The following is a 22,916-nucleotide window of genomic DNA, read 5'->3' as shown; positions in this document are numbered from 1 at the left end:
GGGACACACTGGCCCACGAGTGGCTCAGCCTTTCCCTCTATTTCTTTCCTGTTGCGCTGCTCCCTCAGGTCATCAGATGAATCAGGGAGGACAGATGCGCAGTCCTTCTGGTGGCCCCTCTTTGACGGAACCAGTCATGGCTCCCAGAGTTGATGCAGCAGCTACCTGGCCAATTCCCCTGAGAAAGGATCTCTTATCCCAGGCGAAAGGGATGATTTGGCACCCCCAACCCGAGTTCTGGTCCATCCATGTCTGGCCCCTTGTCGGGAGCCTACGAGCCTCCACGCAAGGGTATTAAGCACGATCTCTTAGGCTAGAGCCCCATCTACTAGACGCCCTTAAATGGTCTGTCTTCTCCAACTGGTGCGCAGTACGGAATTAAGACCCATTGTCCTGTGATGTTTCATTGGTGCTGTCTTTCCTGCAGGAGCTGCTGGACAAGGGGCTAAGGGGGCACTGCATAAACGGTGAACCCACCTCACTCCCTTAATCTTCCAACATGGGACCTGTCTACGGTCATTAGGGCCCTTAGGGGCCCACCCTTCGAGCCACTTCAGTCAGCCGAGCTGCGGCCCCTTTTGCTGAAAACTGTCCTTCTGCTAGCCCTAGCGTTAGTCAAGCGAGAGGGTGAATGAATGAATGAACGAATCAATGAAGCATTTATATAGGGCTTTCATATGTACTACTGTACACCCAAAGCACTTTACAATCATATCAGGGGATCATCCAGCATCCATGAGATGACGGCAGCCCCAGTACAACAGCGCCAGTGCGATCACCACACACCAGCTATAGGTGGAGAGGAGAGAGTGATAGAGCCAATTCAATCGATGGGGATTTTTAAGAGCCAATGGAGGGAATTTGGCCAGGACACTGGGGTTACACCCCTACTCTTTACGAGAAGTGCCAATTTTGGGCCAAACGAATGTAAAGTTATCAAACCAAGACATGGTCAATTATCTAATTTACTCTCCACTCCATTCTGAGCACAGGTCATTACTCTCTGCTCTTTCCGTTTCTGAGGACGGGCGATAGTTGTACTTACTCTGCCTGTTTTGTACCTTAAGAGTATATATCGAGCGCCCTGCCCAGTTCAGGAAGTCAGAGCGGCTTTTCGTGTGCTTTGGAGGCTGCACCAAAGGGCATCTGGTCACAAATCAGAGATTATCCTACTGGATATTGGATGCAATTGCGCTAGTTTATGCTTCTATGGCCCTTCAATGCCCCATCAGAGTGAAAGCCCACTCCACCAGAGATATGGCTTCCTCCTGGGCATGGTACAGTGGAGCATTCATTGCCGACATTTGGGATGCGGCTAGCTAATCCTCGGCATCCACCTATGCCAGATTTTACAACTTGAACGTCCCAGCTCTGCAAACACAGGTTCTATAATTTTAGCTGGGCCTTGACCTCTACGTGAGCTCAACTCAGAACGTTATCCCTCAAGGCTGCTTTATGTGTGCGCACTTTGAGTGTGAGCACAACATCTGCGTGTATGAGTAAAATTATGCGCAATCCCATGCAGAAATTCAAGCGATGTAACACCAACAATATTCATCTGAAGCAAATGAAACGAGGGAGTGAGGGAAGGCGGGATTGTGTGTCAACTCACTGTCAAGAGATGAGAGAGTGAGAAAGCGCAGCTTGTATCGTGTATCTATTCTGCGGAAAATTAGTATTGGAAGTGTTTCAGATATTTCAGTATCGATATGTATCGAAAAATCTATATTTTTGTCAACACTATTGCACTTAGTTTGTTATTTCAGATGCCTTTATAAAAGACTACAACTGAAACATTTATATATTATATTGCCCTATAAAATTCACGCCACTGCTGAAATCCATCCACATTTGGTGGGTGTTAATGTCAAGCCATCAATGGCAGGAAAAGAGTTTAGATTTACTTAATCTTGACTTCACTGTGCTCTCATATACAGTAACTGCTCATTCTGTCCTCATTTATTTGTATGTTCATCTGTAAGTGTAGAATTGTTTGGGTTAAAAAAATGGATGTTGTAAAAGCTCCCAACACAGCACAGCCCTGCAAATAATAAAGTAATAAAATAATAAAATGAGAACTTAGAAATAAAACGAATAAATTGAGACCAGAGTAAGATGAGACACTTTTAACCTGATTCTATTTAGTCAGATGGGGTTTGCATCTTTACATCATAGGATGAGATGTGACAATTAGTGATTTTAAAGATTACTTTATTTTTCCCAGATGTAAATAATAAGCATATGGGCTAAACATGTTGATTGTTGTGATTTCATTACAGACCTTCTAACAGTTTGACAAAACCCAAGTATTATATGTTGTTAGTTCTGATGTGAGTGAGCCTCAGGTAAAATCTTTACGACAAAGTAATTTGTTTTGATAACAATATTTAAAATGTACATGTAAAATTTACAGACTCCAGGCAGGGAATACATTCTTTGAGCCAACTGTTTCCCAGGGGGTGCGCTACGCAAACTACATCATCTGCTTACACGGAGCAATGGTACTGCTTTTGTAGAGGTCCAAACATGAATCGGCACCATTTATGTGCACATAATTCATTGTGTCTACTCTAACTGAAATATAGTTGTAAGTATAGACAGGTTAAAGTGGGCTGGAATGGTCCGGAACTGTGTTCCGGCACCTCAGATAAATTAATAAATTATAGATTCATTAATCTCAACGAATCTCGCTGGTCCCAAGATGGGGCCGACTGACTGACCAACCTCCTTTCCTCCCCACTGAACGTGCTCGATTACAAATGCGTGAAATGCACTTACGTTGGTTGAGCGCGGTAAAGTTAGTTTTAGGTTCGATATTTCGTTGGACATTTGTTTTCCCTTGCCACTGTTCTATAGGGTCGGCAGTCTTACAAAGATATCAATAGACTAGTTTTACCATTATGTAACCATTATCGACATTAAATATTCGTTCAGAATCACCTACGTGCATTAATGCTGCATATTTATACATGGGAATTCTTTGACGCCTTTCCACAACGCATGACTAAGGGAACGTCTGCCAATTCCACCAACTGCGTTAAACGTAGCCTATAATTTGTATTATTTAAAATTACTTTTCAAATTCCAAAGCTTGTAGAAGGTTCCTATTTGCAATGCTGATCTAATAGCCTTGATTAAATTACCTTATCTAAGAAAATGATTAATAAAACTCGTCAGTTGAGGCTATTTTTACTTTCTTTACTGACACAGACGAAAATCAAAAAGACTATCAGTCAAAGTTCAGCTTTAGGAGGGGAAGAAATAGACTGAGAGAAAAAGAAAGATTAAGATGAGACAGCAGGTATTGACAAATAATCTAATGCCCACTGACATGGTTTTAAAGCTATTTATTATCCATTTTTTGGCCTTCAAAAGTCTTAAATTGCACATATGTAGGTCAGAGAAATCAAAATTTTCTCGGGGGAGCATGCCCCCGAACCCCCTAACTACCTCACATTTAAATGCACATGGCTGTGGGGGGTAATGTGGATTTATGTGGCTACAGTGCCAGGGCTCAATTTTGGTCCCAGTGTTCAGCAATTTTAACATAGTAATGTCATCATATCAGTGTTGATGGACCAAAATAAAACCATTAAAATATCGAGTAAATAAGTATTGTGATACTTGATGCCACAGTGACACTCTTGTCCCAAAAAATATTGCTATACCACGATACTCAATATGTTGTCCCACGGTGAGTCTGTTTCCCTGTTGCACCTACACAAAATGTGACAGTTCCCCCACCTACCAAATCCCACTTTAACCACATGATGTAAGTATAGTTAATATAATGTGTTTATAAAAGTTGTTAGTAATGTGTCTTATGATAAATACTAGGGGTGGCACGGTACATGCAAAAACATCCCAACCGTTCGGTTCGGTGCGTGTGTGCGTCGCACGGTTCGACGCATGCGCAATGTAACCCCGTGCCCGTGACCTCAGACAGTGTGTTTACTTTTCGCGCTAAATAAGAGATGTGTGGACAATGGACATACATATGAGGCTTGTTCAACTTTAACCGGCGCTGCACAGACCGATCGATGAATAACATCAAAGTACCGCGAGAGCAACGGCTCCGTATGCTTTCCAATCACTCTCGTGGTACTTTGATGTCATAAACCGATCAATCTGTGCAGGGCCGGTTCAAGTCGAACAAGCCTACAGTAAAAGGGGAGTATGGAGTGCTGCAGGTCTCGTCACGTATATAAATGTCAAGTGGGAGATATAAGGAAGGCTAACCGGAGTTGGAGGATGCACCAGCGTCGTATAACATTTTGGATTTCATGTTACCTATGATATTTAAATACAGTGACACCAAGTTTAGATAAGAACTCCAGTCATATGTTTCCAAATACTCTACTTTAATTTCAAGTGAAAAAAATGTATCCTCACTCTCAGGGAATAGAAGCATTGTTGATACTGTTTTTGTGTTGAGGTTGAAGTTATGTTTCACTTTATGGTTATGCCTTTGCTATTGTTATAGCCTCATTATAGGCAATTATGTGTAACATATTTTGACTTATTTAAAAGATTGTGCTTTAAGAGTTTCTCTCTCTTTCTTTTAAAAGGTAAACATTTTGTAAGAGCTACACTGACGTTGACAGTTTGATAAATGCAAGTTATTTTTAATCTTTGTGTGCTAAAAATGCACATAAGTCCCTGTAGAGATAGCAATACACATTCTCCTTTTTTGCCAAATAAACAAAAGCATTTCATCAATGTCTTCTCTCTTGCTGTATCAAAATGTCACCTAGCTTTCCTCAGAGATGGTCTCAATAATGTGTTTAAAGTCAAGTCAAATTCAGTTTGTGCATGATTACATGATATACATTTTTTTTAATACTGTATCCTGAATTGTGGATAATTAAGCTATAGCCTATAACATATGCTGAAGTACATTTCTGGAGTGTTAACGATTAAAAGAAAAAATAACAACAAGAACCGTACAGAACCGAAAACCGTGACCCTAAAACCGTGATATGAACCGAAACGTGGGTTTTGTGAACCGTGCCACCCCTAATAAATACATAGGCATTTGTTGTCTTATAGTCTTATTTTTTAATAGAGAAGCTTAAACACATTAGACATACACTGTTTTTAGCACTAAAGCTTCAATATGATATATGTCCCAAAACAATGGGAACTTGATGCCCTGAACCTTGTACTGGATATTCATCAAAAACAAACTGCTTGAGATGATCAATCCCAACACAGGTGTCTTCTCCTCTTTTCCAGACAAAATCTCCCTCAAAGGCATGAAATCCATACCAAACCTTGGAAAATGATCTAAAATAAACTTGATCATGCTCCAGAGGCATAATACCAAGCAATACAGAGTGAGTTAAACCAAACGCCTGCCATGGGAATAATGCCCCCGAACCCCCGAATAATGCTATGGGTTTACTCCGAGTGCCTCCTGGATGCCCGAGCTTCACCCTAGACACTCTGTGGAGAAAAGAAATTTCCACTGATTATAGCTGTAATCTCGTTCTTTTTGTCACTATCCAAAGTTCATCACCATAGCTGAGGGTTCGGAACATAGATCGACTGGCAAATTAAAGTTAGGCCCTCAGGCTCAGTTCCCCTTTCACCACGATGGTCCGGTAATGAGCGCATTTTTGCCACTGCAACACTGATTCACCTGGCAAGTTCCACTTGTGGGCAATCCACCTTTTGCTGGCTGTGAATCTTCCTCATCTCCACAAGATCACACTGGGCTGCAAATCCCTTATGCAAGTTAAGAGTACCCCCCTGTTTGTTAGTGTGAATTAAAGAATTGAGAGCAGAAATACAAAATTTGTATGACACAATCTGCCTGGTTTAGACATATCCTCTGACTCTAACCTGTGTTTTGAGCACAGCTGTAACCTGTTTCTTGAGATGAAAAAATAAATTTGGGCCTTGTGTCTTTAGGTTTTTATTCACTAGAATAGCAATGAAAAGACTGACTACAGTATACAATAATTTTTCTTTCAAAGTCCATTTTCATGTTCCTCTGTGTCCGTCCTGATTAAGTCTTCCATCTCTGCAGTGAAAGCAGTTTCCTTCATTTCAGCTAGTTGTTTAGAGGTGAGAGGAAGCTCTGTATCAGAACTACAGAGGTGACACCAACGCTGTCAAGACACACAAATAGAGGGAAACAACAGTTAGGAAGTACTGAAATTTAAAAGCAAATTAAATTCTCTTGTTTAGTTTCAATGAATTGACATTGGTTAAATAGTTAGTTTTACATTTCCATCCCTGTTTTGATATAATCTGAGATCCCAGAGGCGTGTTTATCTTTTCAAATGTCAGGGATGAATATCTTTTCATCCTCACCTGTTTCAGACTCCCTTTCCCAGCACACATTCGGCCCAGCGCCCATCCAGGCACCAGCAGAATGGAGGACAGGGCCAGTAACCAACCTAGTGCGTACGCCCAGTCTGGGTACACATACCAGCGATTAAAAGTCAGGGGCTGGTACTTCACCATAGAACAGATGAAAGACACCTGAGAATGGACAGAGGGAAAAGAGAAATGGTGAAAAAGGATGGAAAAGAAAAAGGATAGTAATAACTGAATTCAGCTGAGGTGTTTCTGTTTGAGAATGCTTCAGGAATTCACAACCAATTAATATCCATTAAGACAAGACAAACCCAAACTTATGTATGAAATTCAGACACTCACCAGGGACACGAGAGGAGTCAGGTATTTCCAGCACAGCATAAATATGTAGTTGGGGCGTGACTTTGTCATGTCTTCAATAATGTCAAACATTCTCTCAGCCCCTAAGGAGTGTAGAGGATTTAGCTTTACTGGCTTTCTAGCATTGTCATTGTATTCTGTTGACTTTATTATGTTATGGTCTGTAGCCTGTGTGTGATTTACCAAAGATCCAACCCATGGCCAGAGACTCAAACACAGACAGGAACAGAACACAGGCTCCATTACAGGCATAGTAGTCAAACAACTGGAATACATACATCCCCCCCTGCAGGCCATAATAAAACATCACAACTAGGGCCAGATTAATGTATTGTGGTTGTAAAAAAATAAAGCACAGATTAATTAAATAAAATTGCACAGGCCCTCAATTTTACAGCTATAGTAATGTTTAGAAGTTTAGACATGTTTCTTTTAAACTAAAAATGTGCTAAAAATGTGTCAAGTGACAGTAAAATATTTACAATAAAATACTTGTTCTCTTTTAAATCACTCATCTAATGATGAGGACCAAACACTACATCCTTAATGGTGACCTATTATGTCTCTTTTTACAAGATGCAATATAAGTCTCAGGTTTCCACAGTATGTGTCTGTGAAGTGTCAGTGAGTCCATTGGGAATTGATTGGATCATATTATCAATATGCTGCTGCTCCCCACCCCCTTTGTATAAGAAGGCTGTGCCTTTACAGCTTGTGAACACTCTGACACTCTGGCAACTAGTGATGGGAAGTCCGGTTCTTTTTGGCGAACCGGTTCTTTCGGACAGTTCGTTTCAATTAACCGGTTCAAAAAAACGGTTCACCAGTTCTGTTATGTCTGTCATACTCTCGGGATAGAAGATAGGAAGCAATAGCAAGTTAACAATTTAATAGGTCAGGGAACACAAAGTCTCAAGACAACGGGCGTGGAAAGGTGGCGCAGGGACTTCAATGGCCAGGACCAGAACCGGAACAGGTGATGAGATGAACGAAGATGAATAATCCAACACGAAGACGGTGAAAGATGAAAACTCCAACAAGATGATGAATATCACGGGAACACGAACAGGAGGGCAGACAGAACTGGAACACCGACGGAGGACACATCAAACAAGGATCTGACAAAAGGGATGAACAACGGTAAGTATATATAGAGTGGTGAGATGGGCTGCAGCCGGTGAATGAGATGATGATCAGCTGGAGTGGATTAGGCAATGACACACAATCACGCCCACAACGCACGTGCATTCATACAACAACATAAACACGAGACGAGAAGGAAACAACGAATTGTATTCCGTGACAGTACCCCTCCTGGCGCTCTCACTGGGAAAAATTGGTGGGTGGTAACCTAAACTACACTCAAACGGAGATAGGCCCGTGGCCGACACTGGTAACGTGTTGTGGGCGTACTCCACCATGGACAGTTGTTGTCTTCATGAGGAAGGATTCTTGGAAACCAAATATCGTAACACCCTCTCCAGATACTGGTTGGCTCTCTCGGTTTGGCCGTTGCTCTGGGGGTGAAACCCTGAGGACAGACTAACTGTCGCTCCCAGTAATCTACAAAACTCTCGCCAAAATTTGGACACAAACTGGGGTCCCCTGTCGGAGACCACGTCCATCGGGAGGCCATGTAAGCGAAAGACGTGGTCCACGACTGTCAACGCTGTCTCCTTAGCTGAGGGTAATTTGGGTAAGGGAATAAAATGAGCCGCCTTCGAGAACCGGTCCACCACGGTCAAAACGACTGTGTTACCCTGGGAGGGCGGTAATAAAATCTAGAGCGATATGGGACCAGGGTCTCGAAGGGACTGGCAGCGGTTGAAGTAACCCATCTGGGGGTCGATTGGAAGTCTTACCAGTGGCACAAACCGAGCAAGCCAAAACAAAACTGTGAATGTCACCAGCCATAAGTGGCCACCAGAACCGTTGCTTGACTAAAAAACTAGTGCGATTAACTCCTGGATGACAAGCCACGTTGGAGCAATGACCCCACTGGATAACGTCAGACCATACTCCCTCCGGCACAAATAAGCGATTCGGTGGGCAAGCGGGCGGAGGCGTTACCCCTTCTAAGGCCGTCTTGACCTTCGAACTCGACCTCCCATGTGAGTGTGGAAACAAATAGGGTTTCGGGTAAAATGCACTCTGGAGTAACCGGGCGTTCGGAGCGATCAAAAATGCGAGATAAAGAGTCGGCTTTGATGTTCTTAGAACCCTGGCCGTACGAGAGAGAAAAATCAAAACGACCAAAAAAAAGTGCCCACCGAGCCTGCCTAGAGTTCAATCTTTTAGCGGTTCTGATGTACTCTAGGTTCTTGTGGTCAGTCCAGACGATAAAAGGTACCCCTGACCCTTCTAACCAGTGGTGCCATTCCTCCAATGCTAACTTGACTGCCAACAACTCCCTGTTACTAATGTCGTAATTACGATCGGCTGGGGATAAGCGATGAGACAAAAACGCGCAGGGATGCATCTTGTCGTCTGCAGAAGAGCGTTGGTACAGCAGTGCACCTACCCCCACCTCTGGCGCATCGACCTCCACCACGAACTGACGTGAAGAATCAGGGGCAATAAGGATGGGGGCTGAAACAAAGCGGCCTTTCAGTTTGGCAAACACAGCTTCAGCTGTGTCTGACCACCTGAACTTCGTTCCGGGGGAGGTCAAGGCAGTCAGAGGTGCGGCTAGTTGGCTGAAGTTGCGAATAAAACGCCGGTAGAAATTGGCGAACCCCAGAAACCTCTGTAGGGCCTTACGGGAATCTGGACTTGGCCACTCTACCACAGCCTTAACCTTCTCAGGGTCCATACGCACTCCTTCAGACGATATGATGTAACCTAGGAAAGGAACAGACTGTGCATGAAAATCGCATTTCTCCGCCTTGACAAAAAGCCCATTCTCTAGCAATCTCTGAAGCACTCGTCGGACATGTTCCTGGAGAGAAGCAGAAAAAATCAATATGTCATCCAGGTAGACATATATGAACTGATCTATCATGTCTCGCAACACGTCATTGACCAATGCCTAGAAGACTGCTGGGGAGTTGGACAGCCCGAACGGCATGACCAAATATTCAAAGTGCCCCCTGGGGGTGTTAAAAGCAGTCTTCCACTCATCCCCCTCCCTAATGCGAACCAAATGATAAGCTTTACGTAAATCCAGTTTTGTGAAGAAAGACGCTCCCTGCAACCTCTCGAAGGCAGAAGACATCATCGGCAAAGGATAAGTATTCTTTACCGTGATGTTGTTCAACGCCCGGTAATCAATACAAGGTCGCAGAGACCCCTCCTTCTTCCCCACAAAAAAGAACCCCGCCCTCGCTGGAGAAGAGGAAGGTCGGATGAACTTGGTTGCTAGAGAATCAGAAATATATTTCTCCATAGCCTCCCTCTCTGGGACCGAAAGTGAATATAACTTGCCTTTAGGCGGAGACTTACCTGGTAATAAATCTATAGAACAATCATAGGGACGATGCGGAGGAAGAGAAGCAGCACGAGACTTACTGAACACCTCCTTCAGGTCACGGTACTCCGTGGGCACGTTAGACAAATCCCCTGCTTCCTCCTGAAACACAGAAACAGGCACAGATGGACAGGCAGACACAAGACAAGACTTATGACATTCCTTGCTCCACTCCAGCACAATGTTTTGATGCCAGTCCACACGAGGGTTGTGATGGATGAGCCAGGGGTGACGAAGAACGATGGGTGCCAGGGGTGAGTCCAGTAAAAAAAAAAGAAATAGTCTCGGAGTGGTTGCCAGAAGTGATGAGTGTAATATCCTCAGTGATGAATGAAATGGTGGGGAGATTTTGACCGTTCAGTGCATGTACAGCAATCTTGTGTGTGAGGGGCTTGAAGGGGATCTGAAACTTGAGTGCGGATGTATAGTCCATGAAATTACCTTCAGCCCCGGAATCCAGAAGTACTTTGCGGTTGTTCTGGTGCACTGACCATCTTAGTCTTACCGGAAGGAGTGTAGATGTAGATGAGGTCTTTTCGGCGGAGATCCCACCCGATATTGGCCTCATGCTTGACCTTTTAACGGGCAGTTGTAGGCATAGTGTCCCGTACCTCCGCAGTAAAGACAGAGGCCCTTGGACCTCCGCCTCTCCTTCTCCTCCCGGGAAAGCCGAGCTCGCCCAACCTGCATGGGTTCGTGATCGTAGACAGGGCTGACCGCGTCCCCGCCGCTGTACCGTGGACCCTCGGCTCTGCCAGGCGTGCGGGTGGACAATGCCCGTCGTTCGACTCTGGATAGACCCGCAACGCCAACTCAATGAGTCCATTCAATGAAGTGGGGAGGTCCAGGGCGTAGATCTCCTTCTGGACGCGGTCAGCCAACCCATGCAGGAACATGTCCCACTGCGCCTCCTCGTTCCATTGACACTCTGCCGCCAGGGTCCGAAACTCGTTTGAGAAATCTGAGACCGACCTGTCACCCTGACGCAGGTCGGCCAGTAGCCTCGCCGCCTCTCTTCCAGCGACCGCTCGGTCAAACACCAGCTTCATCTCGGCGGAGAGTGTCTGGAACGAAGCGCAGCATGGGTCTTGGTTCTCCCACACCGTCGTTCCCCATAGCGCCACTCTTCCAGTCATGTTTCCAACATGTTTTATTTTGTTACACTTAGCCTACTGATGTTCAACTAAATACTTAAGAAACGTACATTTCGTCCCTCAGAAAAATTGCACGCATGCTCAGCTCATCAACTCATCAGTTCACATTATGTCGAACGTGTCCAGAAAGAAACAGTTCTCGGTTCTGTACTGGTGATCCGAGAACCGCTGTACCTGTGCGTTCGGTATTACGCGCATGCGCAGTATCAGCTGCTCATCACTTCTCTCAGCACCAACATGTCTCAGTTCAGGGAACTGTTGGAGTTACTGGAGTAAAATATACTCCGGGATATTGGTTTATTTCGATTCGGAGGGACTGTCAGGCATGTCTGAAAGTGAGTAACTTTAGTAACTTGTGGATCAGCACTGACGCAAGACGCGAACTGTTTCAAACGATTCAGTCTGATTTAGTGTACTGGTCCGACCGGTTCACTAAAAAGAACCGGTTCAAAAGAACGATCTGTTCATGAACCGGCCATCACTAGCGGCCATCACAACAGTCAACTAGCAGTGCAGCACCCGTAGGCTACAGTTAGAGGACTGCACGTTTGCAAAGAGGATTAAGCTTACTTGACAACGTCAGTTAATATATCAATATCGTAACGAATAGAAATAACCTTAAATAATGTATAGTTATCTGCATCTTTCCGTCTCTTCTGTATAGTTACTTTTTAAACACGAAAATCGTATTCAGCATGAAACTCAAACGGTTGCCGTGGTAATGAACAACCGGCTTGTTAAAGCGAATGTATAATCCTGCATCTGAGGCAAAATTACTAAATATACAGCGCGAGTTATATATTTCTGACTCCAAACAATTGGCCACTGAACCAGCTGATAAAATCTTCCTTTGATTCGATACACGCATATGCACACACACTGATAGGGAGCACAGTGTGTCAGTGTTCACCGGGATATGGTAAGCTAATGACGCAGTTTCAAGGTGTGTATAATTTAAACTACTTAGTCAACACTAACAGTAGCTCCTGTTCGGTTTTCATACTGCTGCTCTCCTTCTAGTCACTTCTGAACTTGATGAACTTGACACTTCTGAACTTCTCTTCATTAAAGCTCCAGTGACTGGTTGCCAGATATCACAAAAAGAGCAAAACGTACTCGGTTACGTACTTAACCTCGGTTCTCTCTAGAAGAGGGAACGAGTATTGCGTAAGTTGCTTACGCTACGAGTAAAGTCATCTTTTCTCGAGATATTGAAGCCAAAAATTATCCTTAATTTTGTATTTATTGTCAACGCAGTGCAGCAGCCAGCAGACCTAGAGCAGGCTATCTAGCATGCTCATTGGTTCCTCTGTGGCAACTGCAGCAGCCTATCGTTGAGCCTGGTGTGACGTCACGCCCAATGAGGGCGCTTCGCGTGTCATAGCCCGCCAGAATGGGGGTGGCTTAGCGTATAAAAATCAGGCTCATAGGTTGCAACTCTGGTTTTCATCAACTGAAGCGAAAACGCTTGTGGGGCGCCAGCACGGCCGGTTACGCAATACTCGTTCCCTCTTCTAGAGAGAACGTCTCGGTTACGTATGTAACCCTCGTTCCCTGAGTAGGGAACGGAGACGTTTCGTCGGATGACGACGAATGGGGTTTCGCTTAGAAAGCCTATCAACTTCGAGTATTACAAAACGAGCCAATGGCAAAGAAATGCCATGGGTCTGCGGAATTTGCATGACGTAACTCCGCCCCACCTCGTGGGTATAAAAGGAGGACGCCAGCAACAGGCAGATATGTTTCTTCGCTGAGGAGCCAAGACTGAGCTCAGACGATCCCCGCGGTACAGCGGAAAGTGGCAGGCAGACGTAACGTCTCCGTTCCCTACTCAGGGAACAGGGTTACATACGTAACCGAGACGTTCCCTTTCGTTGTCACTCCGAGTTACGTCGGATGACGACGAATGGGGTTACCAGTCTAATCACGCCACCTTCTCAGCTGTCTTCCAGTGCCCTGCGTAAATCTGAGATCCCTGTCGTGAGACTGGCACGGACGAAGGACTCCTATTTAGCACAGGAATACCAAGGTACACTGGGGAGCATATCCCAAAGTTTAGGGGAAATATGCAATTACTGCCAACCCAGAGGGGGGGGACTTAGAGAATACACATATGACCCGAAGGAGACATATGGAGAACACTGGGGTGTCCAGCCGCAGGTGGAATATTTCAACCCCAGGGGAGGCAAGGTGGCTTGCCAAGGGAAAGACACATGCTCAAGAGGCTTACAGTGGAAATACACATGTGGGGGTCGCTCAGGGGAGGGACCATGCACACGGGAGGCACCTAGCCGACGCACAGGCAATAGACACTGGCGCCAATGTCAGGAGTGCTGGAGGAACTCAGGGCTTTTCGGGGAAGCTCACCTGAGGAGAATATCGCACGTATCCAGTCCGTGGAGTGGAATGGCGAGCAAGCGAAGACACCTGAGCGGGTCCAGTACTAGCTGGTTGAAGCGAGTACATGAGAGGACACTGGCTCCACTCGGAGATTGTAGAATCTGGCGAATGTGTTAGGTGTCGCCCAGCCTGCAGCTCTGCAGATGTCTGTTAGCGAGGCGCCATGCGCTAGAGCCCAAGAGGATGCCACACTCCGGGTGGAGTGGGCGGTCACCCCAAGGGGGCACGGTCGACCTTGCTGCTGGTATGCCAAGGCAATGGCGTCCACTATCCAGTGAGACAACCTTTGCTTGGAGAGAGCCTTTCCCTTCAGCTTCCCACCATAACAGACAAAGAGCTGGTCTGAGGTCCTGAAACACTGCGTCCTGTCTACATAGGCGCGGCGGGCGCGTACTGGACAGAGCAGTGCCAAGGCTGGGTCTGCCTCCTCCGGGGGCAGCGCTTGCAGGTTCACCACCTGGTCCCGTAAGGAAGTGGTAGGAACCTTGGGCACATATCCAGGCCGGGGTCTCAGGATCACGTGAGAGTAAGCCGGCCCAAATTCCAGGCACGCTTCGTCAACGGAGAATGCATGCAAGTCCCCCACCCTCTTGATGGAGGCCAATGCAACCAGGAGCGCTGTCTTCATAGACAGGAACTTAAGCTCCACTGATTGCAAAGGCTCAAAGGGAGCACTCCGCAGGGCAGTTAGAACCACTGAGAGGTCCCAAGAGGGAACGAGAGGAGGACGAGGAGGATTCAGTCTCCTCGCTCCTCTCAGGAACCTGATGATCAGGTCGTGCCTTCCAACAGACTTACCTTCGACTGGGTCATGGTGTGCGGCAATAGCGGCAACATAGACTTTCAGGGTGGAGGGAGACAGCCTTCGCTCCAGCCTGTCTTGAAGGAAGGAAAGCATGACACTAATCGAACATCTCCGGGGGTCTTCTTGAAGAGAAGAGCACCAGTTGACGAAGAGGTTCCACTTCAACGCGTAGACGTGTCTCGTGGACGACGCTCTAGCGGAAGTGATGGTAGCCGCCACCGTAGGTGGAAGGGTACTCAAACCTGCTTCGTCCCGTCCAGGAGCCACACGTGGAGGTTCCAAAGATCGGGACGAGGGTGCCATAGGGTGCCCCGTCCCTGAGAAAGGAGGTCCTTCCTCAGGGGAATCGGCCAGGGAGGTGCTGTCGCGAGGAGTACTAGTTCGGAGAACCAGGTCCGGGCGGGCCAGTATGGCGCGACCAGAATGACCTGCTCCTCGTCCTCCCTGACCTTGCGCAGGGTCTGCGCAAGAAGGCTCACTGGGGGAAACGCATATTTGCGGCCCCGCGGCCAGCTGTGCGCCAGTGCATCCGTGCCGAGCGTGCCCTCGGTCAGGGAATAATACAGGGCGCAATGGGTCGAGTCGTGAGAGGCAAACAGATCTATCTGTGCGTCCCCGAACTGGTCCCAAATCAGCTGAACCGACTGGGGATGGAGTCGCCAATCTCCCGGGAGGGGCTGAAGCCGTGAGAGCTCGTCGGCTGCACAGTTCAGGGCTCCGGGGATGAAAATGGCATGAAGCGACCTCAGATGCTTCTGACTCCATATGAGGAGGTGGCGGGCGAGTTGCGACATACGGCGGGAGCGTAGACCACCTTGATGGTTGATGTACGCTACAGTGGCGGTATTGTCTGAACGGACTAGTACGTGTTGGTTCTTGAGCATGGCCCGGAAGCGGCGCAGAGCAAGACGTACGGCCAGCAACTCGAGGCAATTGATGTGCCAGAGGCGGCGGGGTCCTGTCCAGGAGCCCGCGGCAGCACGTCCATTGCACATGGCACCCCAGCCCGTGGAGGAGGCATCTGTCGTTACAACAACATGCCGTGAAGCTCGTTCCAGGGGCACTCCGGCCCGTAGAAAACTGAGGTCCGACCACGGGGTGAAGGTCTGACGGCAGGACGGAGTAACAGTTACTCGGAAGGTGCCGTGTTGCCGAGCCCACCTCGGGACTCGGTCGCGAAGCCAAAGCTGAAGCGGTCTCATATGAAGCAATCCGAGCGGTGTTGCCACGGCTGCAGATGCCATATGCCCCAGGAGCCTCTGAAAGAGTTTCAGTGGAACCGTACTCTTGCCCTCGAACTGTCTCAGGCAAGTCAGCAGTGACTGCGCGCGCTCGCTCGTAAGCTGCGCGGACATGGCGACCGAGTCGATGTCCATACCGAGAAAAGAGATCCTCTGCACGGGGCAAAGTTTGCTCTTTTCCCAGTTGACCCGAAGGCCCAGACGAGCTAGGTGCCGGAGCACTAGGTCCCTGTGTTCGCATACCTGGTCTCGAGAGTGAGCTAGGATCAGCCAGTCGTCGATGTAGTTCAGGATACGAACCCCGTGTTCCCGAAGGGGAACAAGGGCTGCCTCGACGACCTTCGTGAAGACGCGAGGAGACAGGGCTAGCCCGAAAGGGAGAACCGCGTACTGGTATGCCTGCCCCTCGAAGGCAAACCGAAGGAACGGTCTGTGTCGAGGGAGAATGGAGACATGAAAGTAGGCGTCCTTCAGGTCGATTGCTGCAAACCAATCCTGGGGCCGCACACATCCGAGAATGTGTTTGGCAGTGAGGATCTTGAACGGCAGCCTGTGAAGGGAACGGTTCAGCACACGCAGGTCCAGGATTGGTCGTAACCCACCGGTTTTCTTGGGGACAATGAAGTACGGGCTGTAGAAGCCGGTCCTCATCTCGGCCGGAGGGACGGTCTCGATCGCACCCTTCGCCAGCAGGGTGGCGATCTCTGCTCTCATGATAGGGGCGTTGCCACCGACCAAAGTGGAGCGGACTCCCCTGAAGCGGGGAGGAGACCGCGCGAACTGAATCGCGTAGCCGAGCCTGATCGTCCGTGCGACCCAGCGGGACAGGAGGGGGAGCTCTAGCCAGGCTCCCAAAAACTGTACCAGCGGGGTCATACGGACCACAGACTTCCCACCGATGGTTCAGCAGGGCGGAATGACTGGCCCGGACGTGGACGGCATAGCGGCCCGGTGTGGGGGCCCAGTCATTAACCGCGCCCTGACAGAGGAGACCAGGGAAGGAAGAACGTTCCACGGGGGTCTGCTCTGCCAGGGGGCTGGCGACAGAGGCGGAAGGGAGCGGCACGGTCCGGGGACGGCGCGCACTGCCAACCGGCTCTGGGACAGAGGGGGACGAGGGGTGCACGGCTCGGAGGCGGCGCACCGTGTCGTCCGAGAACTCTGTGTGCTCAGGGATGGGAATGTTACTTCTTTCTTTAACCACATTAGGGTGCTGCCCACCCGTGGGTGAGCAGCGGGGAGTGGAGAACAAAAGATTCTCCCCCGGCCCTCCACCGGGGGAAGGAGTGGTCCTGCTACCATCTCCTGAGAAGTAATTTTCAGCATCCCTGAGCAGCCCGTCTCAGGAGCGCCGCTTGGCCCGGCGTTTAGCGGGGGGCGGGGCTGGAGAGGGCTGGGGCGCCTTCTTACGGCTTCCTCCGCGACCGGGCCTGGGTGGAGGCTGCTGCTTGGGCCGGGCGGGAGGGGCGGGAGCCGCAGGAGGGCGCCCTCGGCGGCGAACAGACTGAGGGATCTGCCCGGTCGGCTGGGTGGAGGCAGCAGCGGGCCGTCGGGGCAGAATGTGCCTAATGGCCTCAGTCTGTTTCTGGGCGGTGGAGAACTGTTGGGTGAAGTCCTCCACCGCACCGCCGAATAGGCCGGCCTGGGACATGGGGGAGTCGAGCAGGCGAGAGCGCTCAGCGTCCCGCATGTCAGCCAGGTTCAGCCACAAGTGTCTCTCCTGGACCACAGCTGTGGACATCACCAGACCCAGGGAGCGTGCGGTCACCTTCGTCGCCCGGAGGGCGAGGTCGGTGGCGGCGCGCAGCTCATTGAAGAGCCCTGGGTCCGTCCTACCCTCGTGCATGTCCCTTAGCATCTGCGCCTGATAGACCTGCAGAGTGGCCATGGCATGCAAAGAGGCAGCCGCCTGTCCCGCCGCTCTGTAGGACTTCGCCACTAGGGTAGACGAGAACCTACAGGCCTTGGATGGGTGCTTAGGCTCGCCGCGAGAAGAGGCACTCTGAGGACACAACTGCATCGCAACAGAGCGCTCAACCGGGGGGAGCCCAGTGTACCCACGGGCGGCTGCCCCATCGAGGGGAGGAAAGGCGGATGAAATCAACGAGCGGTCGCGGGAAGACATGGGAGTCTTCCAGGACTTCGAGATTTCATCATGCACGTCCGGGAAGAAAGGTATTGGGGCAGGCTGAGGACGGGAAGCCGCAGCTGCACCCAAAAACCAATCGTCCAGCCGCGAGCGCTCAGGACAGGGTGGAGGGTTCCACTCCAAACCAATGCTCGCGGCCGCCCGGGAAAGCATGGCCGTCATCTCTGGATCAGACTGAGCCACAGCCGTATTCACACCCGAGGGTGGCAGCTGTGACGAGTCGTCACTTCCAGACGAATCAGACCCGCCTAGTGATGCTGCGATCGACATCGCATCTTCCTCTGGAGCGCCAAAGGACACCCGCGGGACCTCAAAGGACGGTCCCGCGATGATCCCCTGAACGCTCGCGGGTTGCAACACTGGAGAAGGTGCTGCGGGGCACGGACACATAGTCGGCGCTTTGTTCCACACAGTCACCCTCAGATCACCCTGGCCACCAGCCGAAGTAGAGCCTCTCGAGGAGGCGCTAGATCGGGGTGTGGATGAGGGGACTCTCACTCTTGCGAGATCCTTGAGTCTCGATCTAAGTGTTGCGATGGTCATGTTCCCACAGAAAGAACATGACTCATCCACGAGCGCTGCTTTAGCTTGATCAAAGCCCAAACACACCAAGCAGCGCTCGTGCCCATCAGAGTCAGACACCAGTCGACCGCAACCAGAAGTGCACGGGCGAGGCATCTTTAAAAAGACGTGCCGCGTGCAAGCTCTTTTTGTGAGAGAAACTCAGCGCTGAAGCGCCCGCGGAGAACACACTCGCTGGCAAACCACGCTCAGATAAGCAGGAAGTGTGCACTCGCCGGGAGATCGCCGTCACACCAACACTGGAGAGTTGCTCGTCTCGTAAGAAGCTGACAATCAGAGATAGCTTAAGGAGTGAAGAATTACACTTGGCTCCGAAGCGAAAACATATCTGCCTGTTGCTGGTGTCCTCCTTTTATACCCACGAGGTGGGGCGGAGTTACGTCATGCAAATTCCGCAGACCCATGGCATTTCTTTGCCATTGGCTCGTTTTGTAATACTCGAAGTTGATAGGCTTTCTAAGCGAAACCCCATTCGTCGTCATCCGACGTAACTCGGAGTGACAACGAAAGGGAACCGAGGTTACGTACGTAACCGAGTACATTCTCTTACGAGAGGTTCTCTCGTATTGCGTAAGTTGCTTACGCTACGGGAACCCCTTGTCAACGCCGTGCGCGACAGTATCCACTTCATGATTCCCAGGGAGTCCCGGGGAAAATAGACAAGTGGTAATCTGGTGGCCCGCAACCGCAACAGCACACTGTTCATAAGCACCCATAGGGAATACAGAGCGGGGTTGCCAGTCTTATCATATCAAGCCATATAGTGCAGCTCAACCAGGAGAGCTAAGTCACGTGAGAGTAGTCTGCGCACGATCAGATCTGGGCAGAACGTATATCTCACTTACACTGACAGAGGTCTAGCCTGCAAGGCGGGGACTTCCAGGTTATAAAACCTAACAAATGTGGACGGGGAGGCCCAGCCCGCTGCCTCACAAATGTTGTGAATGGAAATCCCGCTGGACCAAGCCCACGACGAGGCAACGCCACTAGTAGAATGAGCCCTGATGCCCAAAGGGCACTGCAGACCTTTAGACACATAAGCATTCGCTATAGCGGCGTTAGATAGCCTGCTCTAGGTCTGTTAGCTGCTGCACTGCGTTAACAATAAATACAAAATTAAGGATAATTTTTGGCTTCAATATCTCGAGAAAAGATGACTTTACCCGTAGCGTAAGCAACTTACACAATACGAGAGAACCTCTCGTAAGAGAACAAGCCCCTTAAAAACACAGTATAATAAGCAGACATGGCAAAAATTTACACATGTAAACATAATTAGTATTACTAATATAAAAAATTTAAAGAAAGTAACTAATTTATTATGAATATAGAATAGTTCAATATCAAATATTCAGATATTATAAACTAATTGATGATCATGAAGTAAAGCAATAACATGAAATTTAAATTGTGATGGCTTTAGACAATGCGCTTCATGAGGCACACTAGCACACACACGCAAGTCTCTCGCTCTCTACCTCTCTGCCGTGCACGCGCTGTTTGAACACACATATTCACGTAGACTTTCAAAAACCGGGACATATTCAGTGTAGCCTTTCGAAAACCCGGACATATTCATATAGCCTTTTGAAAACCTGAATGTCCCGGGAGAGTGTATAAATTTCCTGGGACAGGTTTTTAAAAAGAAAGACAATACCGGAAAAACCGGCATGGGTGGCAACACTAAACCCAGCACAATAGGAATTACAAGTGACACAAGAGTACGTTGATTGGACGAACTCATGCAATACAAAGCAGAGTTTTGAACTTCAGAGTTCCTATTGATAGTGTGAATGTAACCAGGAAAATGGCCATAGGGGAAGTTCCTATAACTGACTTTTTAAAAAACAATTTTTGTTCTTATAACTACCCAGTGTGAAAGCCCCCAGTGACTTTCATAGAATGGAAAAAAAAAAACTGTTCAGCAGAAGAAAGTATTTATTCCGATTAAGAACAGCTTGAGGGTGAGTATATGATGAGCTAATTTTCATTTTTGGGTGATCTATCCCTTTAACATTAGGCCATTATAGGTAAGAAAAAGGTAACTTTAGTTCATTTTATTCTCTCTCTCTCTCTCTCACACACACACACACACACACACACACACACACACACACACACACACACACACACACACACACACACACACACACACACACACACACACACACACACACACACACACACACACACACACCTTACCTCTGTAACCATGATGAGCTGGCCAAAGAAGCAAGTGAGACAGAAGACTAGGAGTAACATTTCTCGTCGTCCTGCTTTGCGCAGCACCACAGGGAACAGGTCTATCACTGATGTCATGACAGCTTCCATTGAAGCAAACTTCAAAGGGAAAGTCAGATAGGTTTGGTACGATGAGGGTGAGGAAATGATGACAGTATTTTCATTGTTGGGTGCACTATCCCTGTAACACACTGGAAGCTGTTTTTCCAACACCAAAAGATCCCAATGTATTTGCAGATGCTGTCTTTACACTTCACAAGTCTGAAAATGACTTGAACATTTGAACTCCAACATTTACCTTGTGTTTCTCCATGTCAATTTTTAATCTATAGTGTGCACATATTTGCATTTACCTACATTCATTTACATCATCAAAATGTTACACTCCAAGTTATGTAATAAAAAAAAAAAATGTCAGAGTTCACTGTTATATGAAGTGCTTAAAGGAATAGTTCACTTAAAAATGAAAATTCTGACATCATTTACTCACCCTCAAGTTACTTCAAACCTGTATGAATTTCTTTCTTCTGCTGAACACAACAGAAGATATTTGTAAAAATGTCGATAACCAAACAGTTGATGTACCCCATTGACTTCTATAGTAGGAAAAACAAATTACTATGGAGTTCAATGAGGTACATCCACTGTCTGGTTACTTTGTGCTCAGCAGAAGAAAGAAATTTATACAGGTTTCAAACAACTTGAGGGTGAGTAAATTATGACAGAATTTTCATTTTTAAGTGAACTATTCCTTTAACTATATGGTTGACTTGAATTTTTTAATAAAAAAAAAACATAGATTTGTGGTTTAATAAACATTTTTTTAGAACAAAATGCCTCAGTTACAACTGTTACCTCAGTTCCCTGAAGAGGGAACGAGACACTCCGTCGAGATTGATGCTATAGGAACGCTCTGGGTGATTGCATCGTGAAGCACTTATGAAATCAGTTCAATGGCGTATAGGCGGGTGACGTCATGGAAGGAAGCTATAAAGCGCACCCAGGCCAAACATTGTCAGCTTCCCATAGGCCAAACCAAGTCGATCACCGGCACACCGGAAGTATGGCAGGGCGACGCAGCATCTCGTTCCCTCTTCAGGGAACCAAGGTTACAGTCGTAACCGAGGAGTTCCCTTTCAAGGAAACTCACACTGCGTCGAGATTGACCCTATGGTAACATCCATACCAACGCTGCCATAGGGACCAGTGCCTGTCTTGTGTGAAATCAGGCGAGCACAACAAATACAGAATCTCCTGGGGCCCAGGGGTAAAGCCCAAATCTACGTTGTAAACCTGATGAATGTGTCCGGAAAGGACCAGCCTGCCTGGTCCTATTATAAAGCTTACCAAGCCACCATACTCCTCCTGATCCGACACACCATGGAGGAAACACCAACGGTTTCTCCCCATAGACACCACCCAAAGATGCGTGGTAAGCAGCTAGTCCACCATGTAAACCTTTACTGTGCATTCACACCAGACGCCAATTGAGCGTCAAATTCGCGCTTGCCGCATCTAGTTATACGTGTGTACACTTTGAATCCATCCTGATTGGTTAACGCGGCGCGAATTGACGCAGAAATTCAGATTTTTCAACTCGGGCGGCAGACGCGAATTTGCATCAAACGTGTGAATGCACAAAAAGCACTAAATATATCATTCACGCGTAACGCGTCAGACGCTCAATTCGCGCCATTCGCGTGAACTTGACGTGCGAATGAGTCGAATTCGTGTCTACCGTGCCGCGCTCTACACCTCATTCGCGCCACAGGAATTTTTTACGCGTAACGCGTCTTTGTATTGACTTAACATTGAAATCACTCGCGCTATCAATCTATTCGCGTCCGGTGTGAACGCACCATTAGAGTGGAGGGGGATAACCCTCTGGAGAATTGATCCTGCAGAAATGTAGCGAGGACTCATGTAGCGAGGACGACATCTCAATGCCGAACTGACAAGACTAGGCCTAAAGGAAGAAACGGATACTGGTACGCTTTGCCCCCCGAAAGCAACCTGAGGAACTTCCTGAGTTGAGGAAGGATGGAAAATGGCAGTATGCGTCCTAGATCTACCGTGACAAACCGGTCCTCGGATCTGATTGTGTCACGATTCGTCTCCGCACACAGATCTAAAATTGGACGCAACCCTGCATCCTTCTTAGGAACGATAAAATACCGGCTGTAATCTCGGACTC

At 48.1% G+C, this 22,916-nt stretch overlaps 1 protein-coding gene across 1 annotated transcript in view; it reads right to left on the bottom strand.

The window, feature by feature from the left end:
- Positions 1-5,901: 5,901 nt before the first annotated feature.
- The window catches only part of LOC143757270 (sodium- and chloride-dependent GABA transporter 2-like), a 39,595-nt gene continuing 22,580 nt past the window's right edge, over positions 5,902-22,916 (bottom strand). Inside the window, exons 10-14 of the mRNA XM_077248271.1 lie at positions 20,684-20,821; positions 6,868-6,970; positions 6,667-6,767; positions 6,319-6,489; positions 5,902-6,113 (exon numbers count right to left, since the gene is read on the bottom strand). Of these exons, the coding sequence (XP_077104386.1) occupies positions 5,973-6,113; positions 6,319-6,489; positions 6,667-6,767; positions 6,868-6,970; positions 20,684-20,821 (654 nt within the window). The 3' untranslated portion in view covers positions 5,902-5,972. The remainder of the gene's footprint in view (positions 6,114-6,318; positions 6,490-6,666; positions 6,768-6,867; positions 6,971-20,683; positions 20,822-22,916) is intronic.

This window comes from Siphateles boraxobius, unplaced genomic scaffold, assembly GCF_051911475.1.
Source record: "Siphateles boraxobius isolate OS27281-9 unplaced genomic scaffold, OSU_SipBor_1 30, whole genome shotgun sequence".
Lineage (NCBI taxonomy): Eukaryota > Metazoa > Chordata > Actinopteri > Cypriniformes > Leuciscidae > Siphateles > Siphateles boraxobius.
Note: the sequence above shows the minus strand (reverse complement) of the source record. Positions and strands in the feature narration are given on the sequence as shown.